The 23,538-nt window shown below is 32.6% G+C and overlaps 7 protein-coding genes across 9 annotated transcripts in view; 5 read left to right on the top strand and 2 right to left on the bottom strand.

Moving 5' to 3' along the window:
* The first annotated feature begins 64 nt into the window (after positions 1 to 64).
* On the top strand, positions 65 to 2,725 carry LOC116344825 (polypeptide N-acetylgalactosaminyltransferase 5-like). Of its 2 annotated transcripts, XM_031773603.1 has the most exons (10): positions 65 to 115; positions 318 to 428; positions 480 to 1,040; positions 1,109 to 1,308; positions 1,375 to 1,552; positions 1,607 to 1,784; positions 1,860 to 1,999; positions 2,060 to 2,293; positions 2,370 to 2,429; positions 2,549 to 2,725. In XM_031773603.1, exons 1-10 carry the CDS (start codon positions 89 to 91, stop codon positions 2,609 to 2,611), a joined length of 1,752 nt encoding a protein of 583 aa, XP_031629463.1. In that variant the 5' UTR covers positions 65 to 88; the 3' UTR covers positions 2,612 to 2,725. The 2 variants fall into 2 exon arrangements, with proteins under 2 accessions (XP_031629463.1, XP_031629462.1); XM_031773602.1 differs by lacking the exon at positions 65 to 115 and having other exon boundaries at positions 131 to 428.
* A 211-nt stretch (positions 2,726 to 2,936) lies between these two features.
* On the top strand, positions 2,937 to 6,270 carry LOC116344785 (polypeptide N-acetylgalactosaminyltransferase 13-like). Its single transcript, XM_031773525.1, has 10 exons — positions 2,937 to 3,003; positions 3,216 to 3,832; positions 3,898 to 4,464; positions 4,521 to 4,856; positions 4,926 to 4,964; positions 5,017 to 5,194; positions 5,325 to 5,464; positions 5,529 to 5,616; positions 5,737 to 5,876; positions 5,942 to 6,270. The coding sequence occupies exons 1-10, from the start codon at positions 2,982 to 2,984 to the stop codon at positions 6,131 to 6,133; spliced, it is 2,319 nt and encodes a 772-aa protein (XP_031629385.1). The 5' UTR covers positions 2,937 to 2,981; the 3' UTR covers positions 6,134 to 6,270.
* Positions 6,271 to 6,465: 195 nt separating this feature from the next.
* Positions 6,466 to 7,860, bottom strand: LOC116344837 (zinc metalloproteinase nas-13-like). Its single transcript, XM_031773625.1, has 6 exons — positions 7,721 to 7,860; positions 7,416 to 7,445; positions 7,090 to 7,340; positions 6,905 to 7,016; positions 6,634 to 6,845; positions 6,466 to 6,568 (listed from the first exon to the last, which is right to left on the bottom strand). The coding sequence occupies exons 3-6, from the start codon at positions 7,195 to 7,197 to the stop codon at positions 6,479 to 6,481; spliced, it is 522 nt and encodes a 173-aa protein (XP_031629485.1). The 5' UTR covers positions 7,198 to 7,340; positions 7,416 to 7,445; positions 7,721 to 7,860; the 3' UTR covers positions 6,466 to 6,478.
* Positions 7,861 to 8,473: 613 nt separating this feature from the next.
* Positions 8,474 to 12,043, top strand: LOC116344924 (polypeptide N-acetylgalactosaminyltransferase 13-like). Its single transcript, XM_031773785.1, has 10 exons — positions 8,474 to 8,504; positions 9,411 to 10,039; positions 10,118 to 10,311; positions 10,385 to 10,523; positions 10,583 to 10,621; positions 10,692 to 10,869; positions 10,937 to 11,076; positions 11,163 to 11,244; positions 11,504 to 11,652; positions 11,717 to 12,043. The coding sequence occupies exons 1-10, from the start codon at positions 8,474 to 8,476 to the stop codon at positions 11,837 to 11,839; spliced, it is 1,704 nt and encodes a 567-aa protein (XP_031629645.1). The 3' UTR covers positions 11,840 to 12,043.
* A 371-nt stretch (positions 12,044 to 12,414) lies between these two features.
* Positions 12,415 to 16,514, top strand: LOC116344886 (polypeptide N-acetylgalactosaminyltransferase 1-like). The gene is made up of 9 exons (XM_031773727.1): positions 12,415 to 12,582; positions 12,648 to 13,214; positions 13,288 to 13,481; positions 13,544 to 13,682; positions 13,750 to 13,788; positions 13,859 to 14,036; positions 14,097 to 14,236; positions 14,376 to 14,612; positions 14,683 to 16,514. The coding sequence occupies exons 1-9, from the start codon at positions 12,448 to 12,450 to the stop codon at positions 14,803 to 14,805; spliced, it is 1,752 nt and encodes a 583-aa protein (XP_031629587.1). The 5' UTR covers positions 12,415 to 12,447; the 3' UTR covers positions 14,806 to 16,514.
* Positions 16,515 to 17,004: 490 nt separating this feature from the next.
* Positions 17,005 to 20,492, top strand: LOC116344887 (polypeptide N-acetylgalactosaminyltransferase 1-like). Its single transcript, XM_031773728.1, has 10 exons — positions 17,005 to 17,110; positions 17,179 to 17,766; positions 17,825 to 18,018; positions 18,092 to 18,230; positions 18,288 to 18,326; positions 18,397 to 18,574; positions 18,640 to 18,779; positions 19,046 to 19,127; positions 19,454 to 19,602; positions 19,843 to 20,492. Exons 1-10 carry the CDS (start codon positions 17,018 to 17,020, stop codon positions 19,963 to 19,965), a joined length of 1,725 nt encoding a protein of 574 aa, XP_031629588.1. The 5' UTR covers positions 17,005 to 17,017; the 3' UTR covers positions 19,966 to 20,492.
* A 2,055-nt stretch (positions 20,493 to 22,547) lies between these two features.
* Positions 22,548 to 23,538, bottom strand: part of LOC116344883 — a 4,419-nt gene continuing 3,428 nt past the window's right edge. For both annotated transcript variants that reach the window (XM_031773723.1, XM_031773724.1), the window contains 2 exons: positions 23,405 to 23,499; positions 22,548 to 22,988 (listed from right to left, as the gene is read on the bottom strand). In XM_031773723.1, the coding sequence (XP_031629583.1) occupies positions 22,617 to 22,988; positions 23,405 to 23,499 (467 nt within the window). In that variant the 3' untranslated portion in view covers positions 22,548 to 22,616. The remainder of the gene's footprint in view (positions 22,989 to 23,404; positions 23,500 to 23,538) is intronic.

Below are 23,538 nucleotides of genomic sequence, written 5' to 3'. Positions count from 1 at the left end.
ATTAATTATTGTTTAAATATATTTTTGTCATACATTTGACGTAGATTGAACCTAATAACACTGTGAGAAATCCAAATAAACCGGTGAAATGAACAATAACTATGTGAAAATTACTGTACGTTTTGCCGAATATCTCATTAGAGCAAGTAGCTTATATGCAGACTACTTGAATCAATCATTCATTCATTGTGTGTTTTTGGCTCCAAAGATTATTATTTAAAAAAATGAATATAGAAATAGGTGAATCAAATATAGAGAATCAACAAAATCAGTTTCCTGGACTTTTAACTTTAAGCATTTTTATTCTAATTCGAAAGTTGTTGAAGATAAAAACAATCGTTTGGATTCTCTTTGGAGTTGTGTGCGCAGTGTTGCTATTAAAATCTTTCCACCATGACCAATTAATTCAACACAAAATCGAAAAACAGGTCTGTTAAGATACTTCACAGCATTTTGGTTCTTATTTGTTTTTTTTTTAGCACGAAAGACGACCCATTTACTATGACGATGGTTTGCGAACGGAATGGAATTTCAAAATATTGAAACATTACGACCACTCGAAATTGCATAAATGGAGCAAAGTACGTACTAAGCGAGAGCTTGGTTCGCAAGGGGAAAATGGATCCGCATTCGTATTGTCAGATGCTCAGAAGCCATTAATGAAACAGCTTTGGGATAAACATAATTATAATTTACTTGCATCTCAAATGATTTCGGTGCGTCGAAGTTTACCAGATCTTAGGTTTCCAGAATGTCATCCCTTGGTGTATCCAGAAAAACTACCGACCACCAGCATCATTATTATTTTTCACAACGAAGATATTAGCACTTTACTACGAACTATATGGAGCATTATTGATAGATCTCCAAGGGAATTACTAAAAGAGATTATTTTAGTTGATGACTTCAGTTCCGACAAAAACTTAACGCATAAAATTCATGGCAATTTTACGCATCTGTCGATTAACATTAAAATTATTCACAACGCGAGACGAGAAGGTTTAATACGATCGCGATTGATTGGTGCCAAAGAAGCCAAAGTATGGAAGAGTATATTTGGACGCATAAATGTACACATAACCAAATTAATGCATCGAGTAATTTTCAGGGAGAGGTGTTGACATTTTTCGACTCGCATATTGAATGTACTGAAGGGTGGTTACAACCAATTCTCTCTCGTATCGCATCGGATCGTTCAGTGGTCGCTGTTCCAGTTATCGATCGAATATCTGCATATGACATGTCCTATTCCCCATACTCTGCTTCGCTTGGCATAAATGGTTTTCGATGGCATTTGATATTCACTAAGTATATTTGAAATTTAAATAAATGTGAAAACCATCTATTGGAAATATTTATGCAATTTTTCTTTAGCATGAGTGTTCCTCAAAGAGAACGAATACGTACAAATTTCGATCGAACGGCCCCGCTACGAACGCCAACTCACATCGGATGCTCTTTTGCAGTGGATCGTGAGTTTTTCTTTGAAATTGGTTCATATGACAGTATGATGAATATTTGGGGATCAGAGAACTTAGAAATGGCATTACGCGTAAGATATTCCAGTTGAAACTTTTGGATCACATTTTCATGAATGAACTTTTAGGTGTGGCAATGTGGTGGATCACTGGAGATATTGCCGTGCTCTCGTGTTGGACACCTATTTAGAATTTCAAACTATGGATTTGATGGCGATGCGACAGTTATAAAAGCACGAAATAATGTGCGTCTTGTTGAAGTCTGGATGGACGATTTCAAGCAACTTTTCTATGCAGCTAATCCAAGTATGGTCTCCTGTCAAATCTATTGAATATAGAAATATGCCTGGTCAAACTTTGATTTTCATTTTGTCAATGTAGAATCGAAAGGAGTTCAGCCGGGAAACTTAACTGATAGGATCGCCCTAAAGAGCCGTTTTAAATGTAAAAGTTTTCGATGGTATCTTGAGCATGTGTATCCAGAGAGCAATTGGTTGAAGGACTATGTATTTTTTGGTGAAGTAAGCTAAATTGCCCTTTTTGAAATCGGATCCTTTGAAAATTCGTTTACGGATTTTTAGGTAGTGAGTGTTGCGGATAAAACGTGTTTGGACCTATATAAGGCAAGAGAAAAAGAGCAATTGGCTTTATTTGGTTGTCATCATTCCGGGGCAAATCAGTTTTTTGCATTTGAGAAAAACGGACAAATTATAACGGCAGAAGAACTTTGCGTTGGTGTATCTGATGACAAAATTTCGGTGATTTTGGTTGAATGTTCTCAACATCCAACACAACTATGGAGCTATGAAAAAAAAGTATTCTTTGCTTATTCGCTTTAAAAAACATGTTTGAATGAGCTGATGTTTTTTTCTTCAATTTTATGAATTTCAGAATCAGTGGATTATTCATATAGAAACCGGACTTTGTCTAAAAAATGAAATGTCCAAAGCGGTATTGGCTAGGGGCAAATCACTTAAAAATTGCCTATTAATTATTATTGATTGTTTTACGATTATTTGTCGATTGTTTTAAATTAATTCGATTCTTTTCTTTTGTGATTTTCCCCTTAGGTATTGGCAAATTGTGAAAAAAGCGACAAAGATATAAATTGGGAATTGAATTCAACCAACTGAAAAAAAAAGACACTGACGTAGAAAAATTCCGTTTTTTAATCGGTGTAGAAAAAATGCCTAAATGTTATATTGTAGTATTCAATAAAAGTGTTGCCAAATACTGTATTTATTCAATTAGTTGACGTTTCGTTATTGTATTTACTTAAAATTGAAATCTGTTTTGTAAATAACACCTAATCTATTTTATAAATATCAATGTAAACTGTAGAAATGTGCCGTAATTTATGCAACGGATATTATTTACACAGATGTGAATAACTGTATTGTCTTCATGAATAATCCAAAGTGTTTCGGTTTTGATTCTCTGATTAATATTCACATCGATGCCGTTGCCATTGGCACATGATCACCGACATTAGTTCAGTTAATTATGCATATCCAAACTATAAAAGGTAAATTTTGTACAGAAAAGTGTGTTTTTTCGAAATGTAATGTTAATTACCTTCTATTGTGATAATAGATAGAATTTGTAGCGATCAGTTCTAGTCTGGTTACTTAGATTGAACGTTTGTTTTTACATTTCAAAATAAAAACACAGTAATGGTGTTAATCGAGCAGCATTGAACTTGTGAATTTAGTGAGTAAAATTATTTTTTGTTGATAGGTTCCGAGACATGGAAGGGTCAGAGTTATGAAAGTTCTTTAGCGTTGAACGTACAAAAAGCATCATTTTTTCTCGTGCTGAAAATGGCAGTGCACATCTTTAAGCGATTTTGGAGACTTATTGTGGTCGTTCTATTCTCGTTTGGATTAATGTGCATAATTCTTTTTGCTATTCTAAATAGAGAATTACCAACAAAATTTGCACATGAAGAAACACCATTTTCACATGATAACACCGTCTTTCATAAATCTCGGAATGAAGAATATGTGTTTAAACATCCAAAATCATTGAAAAAACCCTCAATTTTACAAGAGGCACAGGAGAATGAACATTTTGAAAAAAAAAATGATGTGAAAAAATTCATAAGTCGACTAAGTCGAAATCAAGTGGATTCAAAAACATCAACTTCATCCAAAAAACAACATTCAAAAAAATTGAAGCCGAGCAAAAGTAGTAATTTTGAAAAAATACAACAAATTGTGGGTACCGTAAGCATGAGCATTGAAATCGGTAAAAATGAATCGAAAGATGATAAGAATTTGAAACAGAACCCAAAAACAAATCACACAACCAGTACATACCAAATAAACACAGATGTTCAAACCAAATCACAAAAGGTAAACAATGTTTTTGATATTTTGTTTTCCGTTAATTTTCGCTTCATACGAATCTGCCATTCCAGAAATTCCAAATTCCAAATTATTATGAAGACAATTTACGGTCAAATTGGACATTTAAAATAACAAGAAATTATGATCAGGCACTTGTTCGTAAGTGGACTGAACCGATGCGATTGAATGTATCGAATCCATTGGCACCTGGAGAAAATGGAGCTGCATATTTGCCAGCAAATGATGAAATAGAATTAATGAAACAGCTTAAAGATCAATATAATTTCAATGCATTTGCATCCGATAAAATTTCATCACGACGATCTTTACCTGACTACCGATTTCCCGAATGCCGAAGCTTAGTTTATCCCGACAAACTGCCAACCACAAGCGTGATTGTAGTGATTCATAACGAAATATGGTCGACTTTACTACGAACTATTTGGAGTATTATTGATCGTTCCCCCCGTGAACTTATCGAAGAAATAATTTTAGTGGACGATGACAGTAAATGGTCACATCTTAAACAACCATTAGACGACTACGTTGCAACACTCCCGGCCAATGTTAAGATTATTCGAACAAAAAAACGAGAAGGATTGATACGAGCTCGATTGATTGGTGCCAATAATGCAAAGGTGACGATATTTTCTTTTCAATTGATTTATTTTTTATGTGATGAATTATCTTTTAGGGCAATATTCTGACCTTCTTGGACGCTCACATGGAATGCACTGAGGGTTGGTTACAACCAATTCTCTCGCGGATCGCTAACGATCGTTCTGTTGTGGTTGTTCCACTTATCGATGCAATCATTTCCGATAACATGAGATACAGTGCTGCCAAAGAATTGCAAATCAACACCTTGCGATGGAATCTTATTTTTCATTGGATGTATATTCCTCAGAGGGAATTGAAAAGGACAAACAATGATCCAACCGCTCCAATTCGCACCCCCACACATGTTGGATGCGCTTTTTCAATTGATCGGGAATTCTTTTTCGAAATTGGTTCATATGACGAAGGAATGGTAAGTGTCTTGGAACGAATTCAATACTGGCCATGAGCCAATGAAATATTACAATAATGTTGTTTTCAGGATATCTGGGGAAGCGAAAACGTTGAATTGGCATTTCGGGTAAGAAAAACCAAATCGATATTTTGATAGTTCTTACATGTGATCATTTTAGGTTTGGTTATGTGGTGGTGCACTTGAAGCGGTACCTTGTTCTCGCGTTGCACATTTATATCGACAATCAACGTATTCATTTGATGGTAACAGAGACACAATAACGAATCGAAACAGTAAACGTGTTGTTGAAGTTTGGATGGATGATTTCAAAGAATTATTCTATGCGGCATATCCAGGTATATTTCGGAAATAAAAAAAATAATTTTTGATTTAAAGCAAACCGCTAAATGCTCTACTATTTCGTGTGCGAGAGTGTGTAATCGTTTTAAATCAATGATAATATGAATGATTACTGTTTATTTTCAGAGGTAAGAAAGGTATCCGCTGGAAATCTAACGGAGCGATTCGATTTGAAAAAGCGTTTAAAATGCAAGAATTTTCAATGGTACCTTAATAATATATATCCGGAAAGTACTTTATTAAAAGAGTACCTTATGATGGGAGAAGTAAGAAAAGAGCTGAATATATATTTCTGAAGAGTAAAATCGATATTTTAAATAATATTTATAGATGAAAAATGTGGAAAAAAAATGGTGTTTAGACATTTATACAACATCCCTAAATAACGTACTAAAATTGTTTCCTTGTCATGGAGTGGGTAAGTGATAATCAGTTCTAATCTGGTTACTTAGATAGAATATTTTTGACACAATAATCATGTTATTCGAATAGCGTTGAGCTTGTGAATTTGATGAGTAAAATTACCTTTCGTTGATAGGTTCAAATCAATTTTTTGCATTCGCCAAATCGGGTCATATCGTGACGAGGGAAAATATTTGTGTTGGCATAAAAAATAAAACGGTTATTTTAGTTCGATGTGAAGAAGATAAAACACAGCTGTGGGATTTCAATCAAATGGTATACACATTGTATTTAAAAAGCATTAATTTAAAATGATATAATTTCATTTCGTTATGCAACAGAAACAATGGATTGTGCATAGAGAAAGTGGATTATGTATGCGGAATAATGAATATGACGTAATAATAGGAAATTGCAATTCGACTGATATTCATACTAAATGGATTTTTAAATCAACTTGGCTACACCATAAATTACCATCCGAAAAAAGTTTGATTCAGGAAAATGATGAACATTTAGTAACTAATCTATAGATTGGATGGGTAGTCAAATTCCGGTCGATTTCGGAAATTTTTTACCCGAAATTCGTACATAATAGAAGTATATGTCATTAAAGTTTAATCAAAATAAAATAAAAATGTATATCTGTTCCTTTAATCCCAAAATCAAATTGAACTATAGCTGATTATTTCAATTAATTTATTATATCATATAATGTTGTTTATAATTTTCAAATGCAAAATATAGTTATTTTATTTTAAAAAAAATCCAATTTTTTTTATATTTTACAAATTCATTTAAATGAATCTCATATATAGAAAAATGATTTCAATTAAAAAAATGCTTTAAATACTCGCAATTTTTGCGAGTCAATAAAATCAATAGCAATTATACATTATATTCAATTTATGGATATCCTCGTCACTCATTCCGTTTCTATTTCCAATAAATGTTTGTTGATTCGGGTCCTTATTTAAAGTTAAAGAAAAAATAAGTGTATTCACACAATTTTGAAAATGAACAAAACGCATACTTTAGTTTTAATAGTTAGTTTGCCATTTTTTGAGAATGCAGCTCCGCCATAGTGCATTATACTTTTATAATCGTAACCACCGGCAAAGTGTGAAATAATGTTGGAGCCAGACTTTTCAAATTGTGCTTCTAATCCAGGCATCATATTATCCCAAATAATTTCAATGTAATCGTCTCGATCATATGCGCTTTGCATGTGTAAAAATCCAAGAGCTACAAATGACTATTTATTCAAATTTATTTTCGTTAACCTTGGAAACCAAAAAACTTGCCGTGTAATATTTCATGCATTATAGTTCCTTTGTACATGCAACCGTCTCCCAAATTCAACACTTGTTGATCGCCCTGATAGCCCAAGTAGGTATAACATCCGAAATCACTAGACTATGGATGCAAATATAACACTTGTAAAATCTAAAAATGTCTTAGTATCGTTACAATTATTCATTAGACTTACTGTGAAATAAACATAGCCATCTTCATCGTTTCTTTGCTTAAATGCAATGCATGATACTGACTCGATTTCGCTCATTGCGTCTTTGACGACACTTTCATTCCCATGCATCTTCGGGTCAAATGCATAAATTAGAGTTTTGTTTGGCCAACGGAAATTTGAATCAATCAATCCGTTTCGAAAAGAATATCTTAAAGCAACCTCCTGTCTCGTGGTCAGTTTAATATCACCTTGAAAGTACTTTCCATATTCCTCTAAAATTAAAAGTAAAATGACATTCTTATACACCGATTATTTATTATGGTAAATTCCAATAATATGCGACTTTCCATTTGTTTGATTTGATTTTTGCACATTTTCTTCGATTGGGTGAGCATTTGCAGCGAAATATAAAAATAAATTTATAGTAAATACTAAAAATTGTTTAACTTTTATCGAATACATGATGATCTCAATACTAAATTAAACAAGTCATTTCCACCTTTTATATATTCTTTTAGTAGGCTTATTAGTATACTTTTGCATTCATTCATGGTTAATATTCTACACATGAAATCACAAATCGATTCAACCAATATGACATGAAAAAAATGCATATTTCAATATATGACTAATTTGTAGTGCGGAAACTAACTGGTCGGTACGAATTTGATCAGAAGAAACTGATATTGTGTCGGGTCATTCTTGAGTGTTTGTTCTTGAACAATAATCGTTGATACATTTGTTGCCGCAAATAAAATATGCCGAAATATTGAGATGTGACATTTAAAATCAGAACAGTGTATCAGCTATTTGAATGTCCACTGATATTTTCAGACACCAGTGCTCAACAGCTGAGCGCATTAAATACAACGAAATTACGAAACAGCAACACAGAATCGAAGAAAATCCACACAAGAAAGAATAAAAAACACAGTCATTATCCGCTAACTTTTGTACTGATGTTGCGTTGTATTCAACGCACTCAGAGAATGAGTACCATCGTCTGAGAATATCATCCGATATTTAGGTAGCTGATAAATGGCTCTGATAAAAATTATCAATATTTTTATGTACATGTACATTGTACAACGTATTTTTACTATAAATTAAAAATGAGTTTAACTATTAGATAACCATGACTAGCTCTTATCGATTTTTTTTGTTCGATGTCCATGATAATTCAATTAGTAACAGTACGTTCGGAAATCCGAGAACGATTCGGACTTTCCGTAAATTGCGGACCTTAATAAGGTTAGCTACGGGCAAATGTCCGTCTTACCTTTAATTCGAAGGTTCGAAAAAATGTGACACATTTGTTAAAATTATGCCAGTTTATGAATTGTGAATAGAATTAAGTCTTGATTATCAAATGCTGTAAAAAATGTTCCAATAATCTTATGTCGTAATGGAATCGTTCAATAATGGAGTGCAAATAAGTAGGTAGAAATTTCCCTAGTAAAACTTGACATATTCTATACATTTTCAGAAAGTAATCATTGAATGATGATTAAAGAACAACGTAAATGGCATTGCTTTGCGATTGACAAAAAACATAAAACATCAATAAAAACCTGTTGTCGAGTCGATAATAGTCAATGACTACTAGTCATATCTTCAAACATCTGACAATTAAACATATATTGATTTCAATGTTTATATTCGTTCATAAGAATGAAATGTTGTAAATTACCCAATGTTCATATCTCAAAAAAAAAACTCTTTTTGACACTCTTTTTCCATTTGTTTGAAAGAATTTTTATTGATAAGCATTATCAGATTATTCATACTCAAATAATGTGTGATTCATACACACAAACAAACTTCATATATTGATGCAATAATAAATGGCCTATATCGATCAAAATATACGTTTTGAAACTTTCATACCAATATCATGTCTATTTGGTCCGCGTATCATCATAAATATATTGGTATTCAATTGATTTGTTGTAATCACTGGGGTCTGTGCAAATTTTTAGACTATAATACATCGAGAATAATCTTATAATTCGCCGATGGTGACAGTAGTCTTGAAATACCTGCCAAAGTTGAACAATCAACTAAAGATGAACTAAAGAGTTTTAACATTTTGAATCAAAATAAAATAATATAATATAATGTGTATTTGTTTCACATTCGCCTCATATCAAATTGGACGTGTTGATTATTTCAATTAACTTAACATATTAATAACATTTAGCTGATAAATCTCAATCATGTTATTTCGTGGTTGTTTTAAAAAAGGAGTACATCCGAAAAAGAAAATATGGATAATTTTTATTTTATTCTGCTTAGTTTATTTCTTCACACAGAAATTTCAAAGCATAAAATATAAGTTTCAGGTATTTCAAATCGAGTTTCAGGCGAGAGTAGAATTAATGATTTACAGAATCGATTACAGAGCTATCAAATTCGTAATGCTTCGTACGAGGAAATTTTATATTCGAATTGGCCTTTTAAAATACCACAACAATATGATCAACAATATTTACATGAATGGACCGAGCCAATTAAGGTGAATGTATCAAATCCTTCTGATCGTGGTGAAGGTGGAAGTGCATTTTATCCAAGACATGACGAAAAAGAATTAATGAAAAAGCTTCGTAAGGAGCATAATTATAATGCATTTGCATCTGAGAAAATTTCGATGCGACGCTCCTTGCCCGACTATCGTTTTCCTGAGTGTCGAAGTTTAATTTATCCAAACAAATTACCAACAGCAACTGTGATAATTGTTGTGCACAATGAGATATGGGCCACACTGTTACGCACAGTTTGGAGTATCATTGATCGTTCGCCGCGTGAACTTATTGATGAAATAATTATAGTGGATGATGCTAGCACTTGGACACATCTTAAACAGCCTCTTGACGATTATGTTAAAACACTTCCGGCCAATATTAAGATTATGCGCACAGAAAAACGAGAAGGATTGATAAGAGCTCGACTGAAGGGTGCAAATGTGGCCAAAGTAATTCACAAACATTTTGAAATTGTCAATACTATTGTAGTTTCTTTCTTTCAAAGCAGAAATCTCTCTCTTTTCAAGGGAAATATTTTGATATTTCTTGACGCTCACATCGAATGTACAGATGGATGGTTACCTCCAATACTCTCTCGAATCGCTTGGAATCGGTCAGTAGTAGCAGTACCTCTTATAGATGATATTGGAGTTGAAGATATGAAATACACAGCATTGGCGGTTGACATGAATGGTCTTCATTGGTCTTTGATTTTCGATTGGTGAGTTTGTCAATTCATCTTTTTCTACAATGTTGTTTCATTAACAAGAACGAATATAATTGTTTCGTTGCAGGTCTCCACTTCCACAAAGGGAAATTATTCGAACGAAATATGATAGAACTGCTCCAATACGAACACCAACCCACATTGGATGTGCCTTTGCCATGGATCGTGAATTCTTTTTCGAAATTGGTTCATACGACGAAGGAATGGTTAGTGTCTCAGAACGAATTCAAGATGTTTTTCTCATAAAAAAAAAATGTTTTTTCAGGACATCTGGGGTACAGAAAACCTAGAATTGGCAGTGAGAGTAAATATCAATTTTGCATGTATTTTTCGAAATTTATAGAATTTTTGTGATTAAATTGATTATTTTAAAGACTTGGATGTGCGGTGGATCACTGGAGATATTGCCTTGTTCTAGAGTGGCACATTTATTTCGATCGTCAACTTATTCATTTGATGGAAATGAAAATGAAATAAAAGTTCGAAATAACAACCGTTTCATTCAAGTGTGGATGGACGACTTCAAAGATCATATTTATGCTGCGTACCCATGTAAGATTACAAGCAAATCGAGGATTCTTATTTTGTAACATTACTATTTTTTATGTACGATGGATAGCATGGAAGCGTATTCCAGCAGGTGATTTGACAGAGCGAATAAATCTGAGAAAACAACTACGATGTAAAAGTTTTCGATGGTATCTTGAGAACATTTATCCAGAGAGTGTATGGTTAAAAATGTTCATTGCGATGGGAAGTGTAAGAAATGTTATTTGCTTTATGCCAATTATTTGCTTAATTATCTGTTCATTCAACCTATCATTTTAATCTATCTTCCGGTTTAGATAAGAAATGGATTGGACAATAAATGTTTAGATGCATACACAATGAAAATATCACAAGCACTTATACCGTATACATGCCATGGTGAGGATACAGATTTGTAGCTATAACAAACACGGACATTTCAATTATGCCACATAATGAATAATAAGATGCGACTAACACTGGTATTGCGGGTAGTAAGATCTGTTATTGCCTCCGTATCTTTTTTTTATTAATCAAATAAAATCTTATTTCTTTGGCATATTTGAAATTTTCATGTTCGAAAAATGAAAGTCTTGGAAGTAAGATTTTCATTCCAATACTACTATACTAATAAGACACCTAAAATGTAAATCTGCAGGTGATGGTGGCGCTCAATTTTTCGCATTCACTGTTCATGGCCAAATCATAACATACAGAGAGTCATGTGTTGGTGTTTATAGAAAATCCGTTGTTTTAGTTTCGTGCAATGAAGACGATAAATATCAACTATGGAACTATGACAAAGAGGTTAATTTTAAAAGACGGTAAACAATTTAAGCTTAAAAGCTAAATTTATTTTTAAATTTTATAGGAACAGTGGTTAGTGCATCGAGAAAGTGGATTGTGTATGAAAAAAACTCAAACTGAAATTGTGCTCAATACTTGTTATCAATCTGACATTCACATGAAGTGGGAATTTAAATCAAATTCATGAGAAAATGTATGAAATTAAGAGTGATAATTTACCACCGATCATCGATTACTTTATGGCGTCAATAACCTTGAAAAAATAAATGATATACAACATCTTTTGGTATCGCATATAGCAACACCACGGCCCAAAAAGTGATTTCATTTTTTCAAAAATTGTGGATTCGTAATTAAAATTTTAATTTTTTTGTATACAGTTTGATTTGCTTTTAAAGACTTGAATAAAGATTTTTTTTATTTATTTAACTAAATACATTTTGGTAACTTCTATTGCTAGCCAACAAAAATGGTTATCATTCATATCGCCTTATCATAAATTTGAACTGTACGCACGTGAAATATATCATTGTTTTCTGTCGAAGTTGTGTAAAATCAGACACATCTTTTTATCGTAAAAATCTGCGAAACACTTTTTATCATAATATCTTTTGTTAGCTGTTGTTAGATGAGTTTATCATCAGAAGATAAAAATTCATTTAAATGTATAATGTCGAGAAATCATGCTATTCAGTCTTAAAATAGCTACGTAAGCTAACTTATTTTCTCACGGGACTAGTTTTTCAATATAGAAGACATTTTTTTTATTTCGTTTATAATACTGACAAAATCGTAATGTTGTTTAGTGTAAAAAATTCGCGTGGTTGCTTCAAAAGAGCAATGCAAGTGTCAAAAAGAAATTGGTTATGCTTAATTCTAATATTTTTACTTTATTTATCTTTAACAAATATCAGTCAAGTTACTTATAAGGTATACAGCACATTTTGTTAGTTCCCAATGTGAATCCAAACTAATCATTTTTAGCATGGTTTTAGAAAAATGGCTCTTCCGTTTCTTACGATAAAAGTCTACATTCAAATTGGATGTTTAAAATATCCAAAAATTATGATTATATATACTTACGTGAATGGACCGAGCCAACTAAAGTGATCGTATCAGTTTCTTCAGGTCGGGGTGAAAATGGGACTGCTTTTGTTCCAACGAGTGATGAAAAACCAATAATGGAAAAACGTTTAAAGGAACAACACTACAATGTATTAGCATCGGAAAAAATGTCGTTACGTCGCTCTTTGCCCGACTATCGATTTCCGGAATGTCGAAGCTTAATTTATCCAAAAAAATTACCAACAGCAACTGTGATAATTGTTGTGCACAATGAGATATGGGCCACACTGTTACGCACAGTTTGGAGCATCATTGATCGTTCGCCGCGTGAACTTATTGAAGAAATAATTATTGTGGATGATGCTAGCACTTGGACACATCTTAAACAGCCTCTTGACGATTATGCTAAAACCCTTCCGGCCAATATTAAGATTATGCGCACAGAAAATCGAGAAGGATTAATAAGAGCGCGAATAAAGGGTGCCAATATGGCGAAAGTAATTCACATACATGTTGAAATTGTCAATATTAGTTTCTTTCTTTCAAAGCAGAAATCTCTTTCTTTTCAAGGGAAATATTCTCATTTTTCTTGATGCCCATATTGAATGTACAGAAGGGTGGCTGCAACCAATACTCTCCCGGATTGCTTGGGATCGTTCGGTTGTGGCAGTACCTCTTATTGATGGGATTAGCACGGAGAATATGGGATACCAGAAATTTCCACTAGAAATAAACGGACTTCACTGGTCTTTGATATTCGATTGGTATGTTAACCTTTTTTTAAAATTTTACCACACGTTTAGTAGCGCATTATTTTTCATTAAAGGATGCCAGTTCCTGAGAGGGAAATTATTCGAACGAAACATGATAGAACTGCTCCATTGCGAACACCAACCCACATTGGATGTGCCTTTGCCATGGATCGTGAATTCTTTTTCGAAATTGGTTCATACGACGAAGGAATGGTTAGTGTCTGTGAATTGATTCAAGACTGAGCCATTTTTTTTAAATTGACAATAATGTTGTTTCTAGGACATCTGGGGAAGCGAAAACGTTGAATTAGCTTGGAGGGTGAATAATATTTTGGAATACGTACCAATTAATCATTCGAAATCTATATACTTTTTGTGATTGATTAAAGACTTGGATGTGCGGTGGATCACTGGAGATATTGCCTTGTTCTAGAGTGGCACATTTATTTCGATCGTCAACTTATTCGTTTGATGGAAATGCCGAACAGATAAAAACGCGGAACAATAATCGTCTAATCGAAGTGTGGATGGATGAATTTAAAAATCGAATTTATGCTGCGTATCCAAGTTAGTTTCATTGTATTTCATAAAGCTGGTCATTTTTATTCAATAGTCACTGTTATATAGGAACGAAAAGTGTTTCACCAGGTGACTTGACACAACGAAAAAATCTGAGAAAACAACTGAATTGCAAAAGTTTTCGCTGGTACCTTGAAAACATTTATCCCGAGAGCGCGTGGTTTAAAGAATTCATTAATATGGGAAGCGTAAGATAGAAATCTTATCTTAAGTATCATTAAAAGTTTTACGCAATGAGCTTTATGGATTGATTATTACTCAAAACTCGAACAATCCAGTCTCCAACCAATCTTTGTATCGTTTTAATCTTTCTTTTTTCAATAATAGATAAAAAATGTAGCGGAAAATAAGTGCTTAGATGCATACACAATAAAAATATCACAAAATTTAATGACATATTCATGTCATAATGTTGGTGGAGCGCAATTCTTTGCATTTAGCACTTCTGGGCAAATTATGACATTTCGAGACCCATGTGTTGGGATTGGCTCTGATAAGAAATCAGTTGTTGTGGTTAAATGCTCTGAAACCGACAAGTCTCAATTCTGGGACTATAAGCAAGAGGTGTGTGACTATTGACGCATTTTGTTTCAAGAAATGAACTTGATAACAGTTTTTACTTCAAAATTTATAGGAAAAATGGATAGTGCACAGAGAAAGCAACCTTTGCATGACGAAACACGAAAACAGGATTATAATTGATACTTGTAACCCATTCGATAATAAATTTAAATGGGAACTTAAGTCAGGTGCATAAGAAGGTCGTCGTTCATCGATAAAATACATCTATAGCGTAAGAGATAATTGTCGTTCTTCATACGATCACCCACAATTTTCAATAAATTAAAGCATTTTTTTTTTCATTTATCGAGATATAATATTACTACTATAGTACAGCCCGACATATTTTTAAATAATCGTGAGATTTCAAACTGAATGAAAGCATCTGCTAAAGCAATCGCTTGAATATCAACTTACTGATTTTATTTTCGATTCTAATAGAATGTCAAAGTAACAGATTTTGATAAATTGTCCATTGTTGGATACATGGCCGTGGTTAAATTAAATTGAATTGATAGGAAAAAACACGTAGATTATATTCATTTTTGTTGGACTAATGGCCTTACGTTCTTTAGTTATTTACTCTCTCGACGTTTCGAATACATTTTTGTATTCAATCTTCAGGGAAATCTAAATAATATATTACAAAAACTTAAATAACAAACAAAGTTCCGTTCCAACATCTTACGTATAAAGATTTACCATTTTGAGACTCTTTAAAATGGCATTTTATCTCATGGAGATTGCTTTTCACTTAAAATATCGACAATAATGTGTGCAATAGATAAATAAACTATCGACCTGTAGTGATAATAAATTAACTTAAACAACAAAAATTAATAATGCAATTTAGCCAGCTGATATCTGTTGCGTGTCCGTTCTTACGTTGTATCTGTTTTCGCTTAGAATATACAATGTTTCTTGTGTTAAACGTTTATGATAATTCGGTTCATTTATCAACACACTTACATTATCAAAATGCGGTTGATGATTTTTCGCTAGTGTGTTTTGACTGCCGTATTTCCATAGCTCGTCGATTTTGTACTTCGTGTGTACGGACTCTAACTTTAAATGGATTTTGTGCATGTTTTCAGCCAACAAAGACAATGGCATTTACACCAGAAACGACAACAACTCATAACATACACTACAATAGCCAACATAAATTCAACATTAACACACACACACGATGCATGCAATCGAATGCTAATTCTCTCACTTGATCCAAATATACGTATCGGCACACCACCGACATTTTTGCAGTAACACGCAAACTCTCTCTTTTCGACAATTGTATAATTTCTTGATGCGGAGCATACACGTTTGCGGTCATCAAATCGCGGTCATCATAGATCGATAGTTTATTTATCCACTGTACACGTTATTGTCAATAGTTTAAGCGAAAAGCAATTTGGATTGCGATCAAAGTAAATCCCCATGAGATAAAATGTTTTTAAAGCCTTTTTAAGGGCTATCAGAACACTAAATCTATAACACTATTTGATACGTAAGAGGTTGGTACGGAAATCTTATAGGAACAATAGCTATTGCATCGAAAAAGCAGTTTTTGTATGCACTTGCTTAGTTATTAGCGCCATCTAGTTCTACTGGAAAAAAATCTAAATTTCTTTACATTTCACACACATTTTAATGTTTCATTATACAGTGAGAACGCCAGTGATACGTGTTTGACTGTGAATAAACAAAACTGGTTCGTACTGGATATCGTCATTTTGAATTTCAAAATTTGAAACATATCGTCACGTATTGCGTAAAGGATGATTACATCGTTCAAAAGACGTTCATTCATGAAATCGCTAGCTATAAATAGAATTAATTTATTTTTGAGAAATATATTATTACCAAATAATTTTTATTCAGTCAATAAATCTGATTGAGTTCAAACTAGAGATTTTTTTAAATGGACATGACTCATGAGATTCAATGACAAAATTATCTAAGTAAGGTAAAATGTGACCTATCCCGTAAATCAGTCTATCTAATGCTATCTCACACATTTCAGTAATTAATTGATTCTATCTTGATCGATCTGAATTCAGTAGAGAGAAAATGACAACGAATTTTTATTTAAAACTTGTGATATTATATTTGTACAAATGTTTTCTCAAAACTTGTGCGTCAATCATCACACGTCATTTTAAGATTTCGAGACTATATCTGCAGTCATGAATGTAAAATGCTCAAAGGTTTGAATCAGAGAAATCAGAGCTATCACCTATAAAATAATCCCGTAGCACAATGTACGACTAGATGTGCGAATATATCTCATGCTTTAATGTCAAAATAGCTGCATAAATTGAGTCAGTTTGATTTTTCCAATAATAAATTAATTAATTAACTTATTTCATTTCTAAAGTAAAATTATGATGTTATTAAGTACAAAACCTATGGCTGCTTTCATTTTGAGAAAACAGAAATTTTCAACAAAAAATTTGCTGTGCATCGTTATTATTGGTTTACTTTATCTCATTTTGGCACAAGTAATTCTGCTATAACAGGTAATGATTTCAATTTGAATCTAAAGTAATGAACTTTCGATTTTTTTTAGAGAAATGCACCTCGTTATTCCAATAATGATTTACGTCCCAGTTCCCGTAATAATTCCCATTCAAATTGGCCGTTTAATATACCACAACAGTATGATCAACAATATTTACATGAATGGAACGAGCCAATTAAGGTGAATGTATCAAATCCTTCTGATCGTGGTGAGGGTGGAAGTGCATTTTATCCAAGACTTGATGAAAAAGAATTAATGAAAAAGCTTCGTAAGGAGCATAATTATAATGCATTTGCATCTGAGAAAATTTCGATGCGTCGCTCCTTGCCTGACTATCGTTTTCCTGAGTGTCGAAGCTTAATTTATCCAAACAAATTACCAACAGCAACTGTGATAATTGTTGTGCACAATGAGATATGGGCCACACTGTTACGCACAGTTTGGAGCATCATTGATCGTTCGCCGCGTGAACTCATTGATGAAATAATTATAGTGGATGATGCTAGCACTTGGACACATCTTAAACAGCCTCTTGACGATTATGTTAAAACACTTCCGGCCAATATTAAGATTATGCGCACAGAAAAACGAGAAGGATTGATAAGAGCTCGACTGAAGGGTGCCAATGTGGCCAAAGTAATACACAATTATAGTTTTCCTTAAATTATATGTTTAAATTGATTTATTGTTACAGGGGAATATTTTGGTTTTTCTTGACGCTCATATCGAATGTACAGATGGATGGTTACCTCCATTACTCTCTCGAATCGCTTGGAATCGTTCAGTAGTAGCTGTACCTCTTATAGACAATATTGGAATTGAAGACATGAAATACAGGACATTGCCGGTCAACATGAATGGTATTCATTGGACTTTGATTTTCGATTGGTGAGTTTGTCAATTCATGTTTTTCTACAATGTTGTTTCATTAACAAGAACGAATATAATTGTTTCGTTGCAGGTCTCCACTTCCTCAAAGGGAAATTATTCGAACGAAACATGATAGAACTGCTCCAATACGAACACCAACCCACATTGGATGTGCCTTTGCCATGGATCGTGAATTCTTTTTCGAAATTGGTTCATACGACGAAGGAATGGTTAGTGTCTTAGAACGAATTCAAGATGTTTTTCTCATAAAAAAAATATTTTTTCAGGACATCTGGGGTACAGAAAACCTAGAATTGGCAGTGAGAGTAAATATCAATTTTGCATGTATTTTTCGAAATTTATAGAATTTTTGTGAATAAATTGATTATTTTAAAGACTTGGATGTGCGGTGGATCACTGGAGATATTGCCTTGTTCTAGAGTGGCACATTTATTTCGATCGTCAACTTATTCGTTTGATGGAAATAAAAATGAAATAAAAGTTCGAAATAACAACCGTTTCATTCAAGTGTGGATGGACGACTTCAAAGATTATATTTATGCAGCGTTTCCAAGTAAGATTAATTACAAGCAGTTCTACTTTCTTTTTATTTTTTAACATTTTACGTGCCAAATGTAGAATGGAAGAGTATTCCAACGGGTGATTTGACAGAGCGAATAAATCTGAGAAAAAAACTCCAATGTAAAAGTTTTCGATGGTACCTTGAGAACATTTATCCAGAAAGTGCATGGTTAAAGCCTTTCATTACAATGGGAACTGTAAGAAATGTCATTTAAAAAATTTATGCCAACTATTCTCCTAACATTCAACTATACCTTTAACCAGTAGCGCAGTTAAATACAACGCAACATCAGTATAAAAGTTCATCAGACACATTTATTGCATTCGCTTTTGTGCGGACATTCTTTAAATATGTTTCGCTTTTACGTCGTTACGTTGTATTTAGCGTGTGAAAATATTTCTAATCAGAGATAATCATCGGTTAATCGATAATTGAATCATTTTAATAAATCTTCCGCTTTAGATAAGAAATGGATTGCACAATATATGTTTAGATGCATACACAATGACAGTATCACAAGCACTTATACCGTATACATGCCATGGTGAGGATAATGAATAATAAGATGCGACTAATAAAATATCTACTAAAATACTTTAATAAGATTCCGCCGTATTATATTATTAAAATATCATTTATATTTATAATACTAATAAGATACTATAAGTGAAGAAAACTACTTAAAACTTAATAGCTCACCTGATGATGGAAACATTGTTTCCGAAAACGTTAGCATGTTATTTTTTAAATCACGTTAAATTTGTATTAGAATAAGAAGTTTTCTTCACTTATTTTTTTCATTTGATTAACTGATACAGTATGTTCCACAACAACAATAACCAATAAGATACCTCAAATATAAATCTGTAGGTGAAGGTGGTGCACAATTCTTCGCATTCACTGTTCATGGCCAAATGATGACATGGAGATTGTCATGTGTGGGAATTCAAGGGAAATCCGTTGTTTTAGTTTCATGCAATGAAGACGACAAATATCAACAGTGGGACTATAACAAAGAGGTTAATTAAATCGTTGCGGCGAAACAGTAGCTCTTATTTTTCTCCAAATAATACTGCAACATGAAGTTTTTTTCACACGGTTTATTTGTTGTAATACAACAAATAAACTATTCATAAAAAACTTTATGTTGCAGTATTATTTGGAGAAAAATAAGAGCTACTCGTTCGCCGCAACGATTCAATTTTAGAAGACGATGATATATTCAAGCTAAAAAGCTAAATTTATTTTAAATTTTATAGAAACACTGGATAGTGCATCGAGAAAGCAGTTTGTGTATGCGAAAAAACCAAACTGGTATCGTACTAGATACTTGTAATCAATCTGACATTGAAATGAAATGGGAAATTGTATCAAATGTATGAAGAAAATAATGAGAAATTTAAATTGTCGTCAATTAAAATTGCACAATTCGGTCAAAAAAAAAATTGTCACTATTGTTTGAAGATGATTACTTACATATTAGTAATAAAATTAGTTTATTTTCGAGAAATATAAAATTACCAAAATATTTTTATTCAGTCAAGAAAGATTGAGATCGTTAAACATAGAGAGATTCAATAACAATGATATCCGAGGGGGAAACCACGGATTCTAATATGTGCTAATTTTTTCTAATATTTCTAGTAAAACGCCATATGACATGTACATTTGACATCTTTCTAAAATGTTCTAGTTTTTCTAGTATCGAGTTCGTGGGTAACCCCAAGATGATATCTGTCAATGTAAATGGAAAATGGTGTACCATTGAATTATTCGTGAGCCACGAATCGTGGTTCTCTTGTGTACACAAAGAATTTTACCGATTCTATGGGCAATTTATTTATTCAAATACGGAGTGCAATAACTATGAAACGGATCATGCTGTTCTCATCGTTGGATACGGAATAGAGAAAGGAAATCAGAAAAAATGCTTTATATTTAAAAACTCCAAAGGACAGAATTGGGGAGAGAGATACATTATATTGGCCAACGGCAGCAATCTTTGTAAAATTGGGCTTGATAACGCATATCCTGTTTTTTAAAAAATGTTTTGTAAAACTTTAATTCAACAACAAAATTAGTTTATAAATACACAAAAAAGTGATCCTTGTACATTCTTTCTCAAAAACTTCAAACAGCGATTAAAAACTATTATAAAATTACAAATCTGCGCCATAAAAGTATACAATTTTTACACGGTTTTGTTGTCTTTAATGATTCTAATTGACGTAGGTAGTTGAATTGAGAAATGGGTTATTTGTTTTGTAATGGAACAGGTATAGCTAATTTATCAGTGTAAAATCTTAATATTGTACATATTTGAATAAGATGTGTTGTTTTGAGCATCTGAAATAATATGATTGAGGAAAAAAGGTGCTTTGGCAAAGTAAACAAAATTATTTAAACAAAGAAGCTCAACATTTTGAAATATGAAATATATCGTCATAATATTTTTATTTATTTATTTATTTATTACCAATCCTAAATTTATACCATTGTGTGAGTCTAGTAAACTAGACACATGCTGGCTATGTGCCCAATAAGGTATAAATTCCGCCCATGGACTTTTAAAAAGAGATAGATACAATATAGGGGAGGGAGGGTATTTACGGGTTACTATAAATACCAATATTGGATCCGGAAAACCATGGCAAAACCGGTCTAATTCAGGAGAATTAGAGGAAATACTTAATATTATCTTAAATATATTTTGGAAATAAAATAATAAAATAAAATAAATTAAAAATGATAAAAAAATAACAAAATAAGAATAAGTAATTAAATAAATAAATAAATAAATAATTCAATAAATAATAAATAATAAAATAAAATAGAATAAAATAAATAATTGATAATTTTGAATAAATAATAAAAAATAATAATAAAATAAATATTTTATGATGAAAGATGGATCACGAGAATGGAAAACAAGCAGTTTACAAATTTATAAATGACAAGAAATTGATAGAAAAAAACTAATTATTCAGATTTTATCGTTATCAGCTATTGAGATACGATTTTGTTGATTGGCAGAGCCATGAGCTCCCCAACCATATGTGATCACATCACCATAACTCAATATGGGATCGATTAACGAAGTAGCAACATCGCGTTTTACATAGTTTGGGATGATGTGACGAGTGTGGCGAATTCTACTCAACACACCATAAACTTTTTGTAATTTTTCTTTTAGTTTTTTTGTTTACAAATATTGTTATTAATGTTGTTTATTCATTTATTTGTTATAAATATGTAATTTTAACTTTTGGCCATGGGGGGCGTAGTGACCGCTGCGAATTTGGCGGCCCCATTCGGTCTATTTACCTTTACCGTGCAGCCTGGGATGGTGGCTGAGTGTTCATTCGACCTACTGACCCGGGCTGGTGGACCGTGTGGGTGACCGTTAGAATATCGTATGTGGTCGTAAGATTATTATTGAAAAGATGTGGTTTTTAACGGTGATCAGATGTTTACCATAGTATATCACTGATTCATACCTTTTTCCCACCAACAAATGTATAAAAAATGGTAAAAACTCAAATGACTCAGCCAGTTTTGGCGGTGAATAAAGATTATTATATTATTATTATTATAACTGAAAATGAGCAAATAAAATATCGTGAAAAAGTGACTTACTGTCTATTTCATGTCCTAGAGATTCTATACATCTGACTATATGCAATAATCGTCACCGAGAGCAAAAGATACTAAAAAATAAGACGCAATATCTTGACATGGTTACATCCGATCTTTACGAAACTTTTACACAATGTCAATGGGAACTCCACCTTTCTAACGCATATAAAATCCAGTAGGTGGCGCCACTGGTATCTATTATTTTTAAAAAGTTCCGGAACTTTTGGAATGGAGGGTGTATAAGTATATTGTACTGGAATCATCAGTTTTCTTTATAAATACTACGTATGAAAGAAAATATTTCAATAAAAGGACAACCTCAAGAAAATTTGTTTAAATCACTTTTGCTTTATTTGACTGAAATAAAAAAGGTCTCAGTACAGCTTTAAATCAAAATCTACTTATGGATTTTAATTCCAAATAGTTCAAGGAGTCCTTCCATTTTAAGTGATCCATTCTTTTCATCCAGTGCTGCAAGAGCACCTGAATAGTCTGCATTATACTTGTAAAGGTCTTCTGGCATTTTACTTTGCTCAAATGGAATTTCATATTTTTCAGCAAGATTGATAAGAAGATTAGCATACGTCTTATTACCGCCTTTTAGTATTTCTTGGAGTAGAGCCTTAATTTCACTAACGCTCACTTCATTATCGGTCGAAACTAAGTCCAATAAAATACTGTAGGAGGGGTCTTCATCATCTGGGGTTTCTGTTACGGTTACTACATAGACAGTTGCAGTGGACGACTCTTCAGGCGTTTGAGTTGACACCTTCATGATAAAAACAGATGAATGAAATAAATTAATAAATAAACCAAACACCGATTCGAATTTAACCAAACTGTATTTGGCAAATAATATGCCTATCTATGTTATTCATTTTCAAATAAAAATATCCACCTCCGTTCAATGCACACCAAACATTCCTCTTATTTATAAATATTTTTTCATTATAAATGGCATAGGGATGGCAGTCATTTGCTATATTCGACTTGAAGTCGAAACGGTGGTTGTTTTATTTTAAAATCGCATACGCTAAGGGGGAGACACGGGGTCTAAAACTGCTAACAGGACCCAATAAGCCCTAATTGTTCTTAGTTTTTTTATTTTTCTAGTTTGTGTCTACCCCCAAGCCTCAACTTCAAACAAAGAGCAACTTAATTTTAAAAAAATTAATAAATATACACCGCAGGAACTTCGGTTTGATTATTGTTTGTGGATAATTCCTGAAGAGTTTCTGTTGTTACATCTTTTGGTGCATCTGTAGCTAGTTCTGAAACACCTGTTAGATAGCATGAGAATGACTTTTAAGAAATTTGAT

This window comes from Contarinia nasturtii, unplaced genomic scaffold (genome assembly GCF_009176525.2).
Source record: "Contarinia nasturtii isolate CC-2019 unplaced genomic scaffold, AAFC_CNas_1.1 Cnas_scaffold_1182, whole genome shotgun sequence".
In the NCBI taxonomy this organism is placed as follows: Eukaryota; Metazoa; Arthropoda; class Insecta; order Diptera; family Cecidomyiidae; genus Contarinia; species Contarinia nasturtii.
Note: the sequence above shows the minus strand (reverse complement) of the source record. Positions and strands in the feature narration are given on the sequence as shown.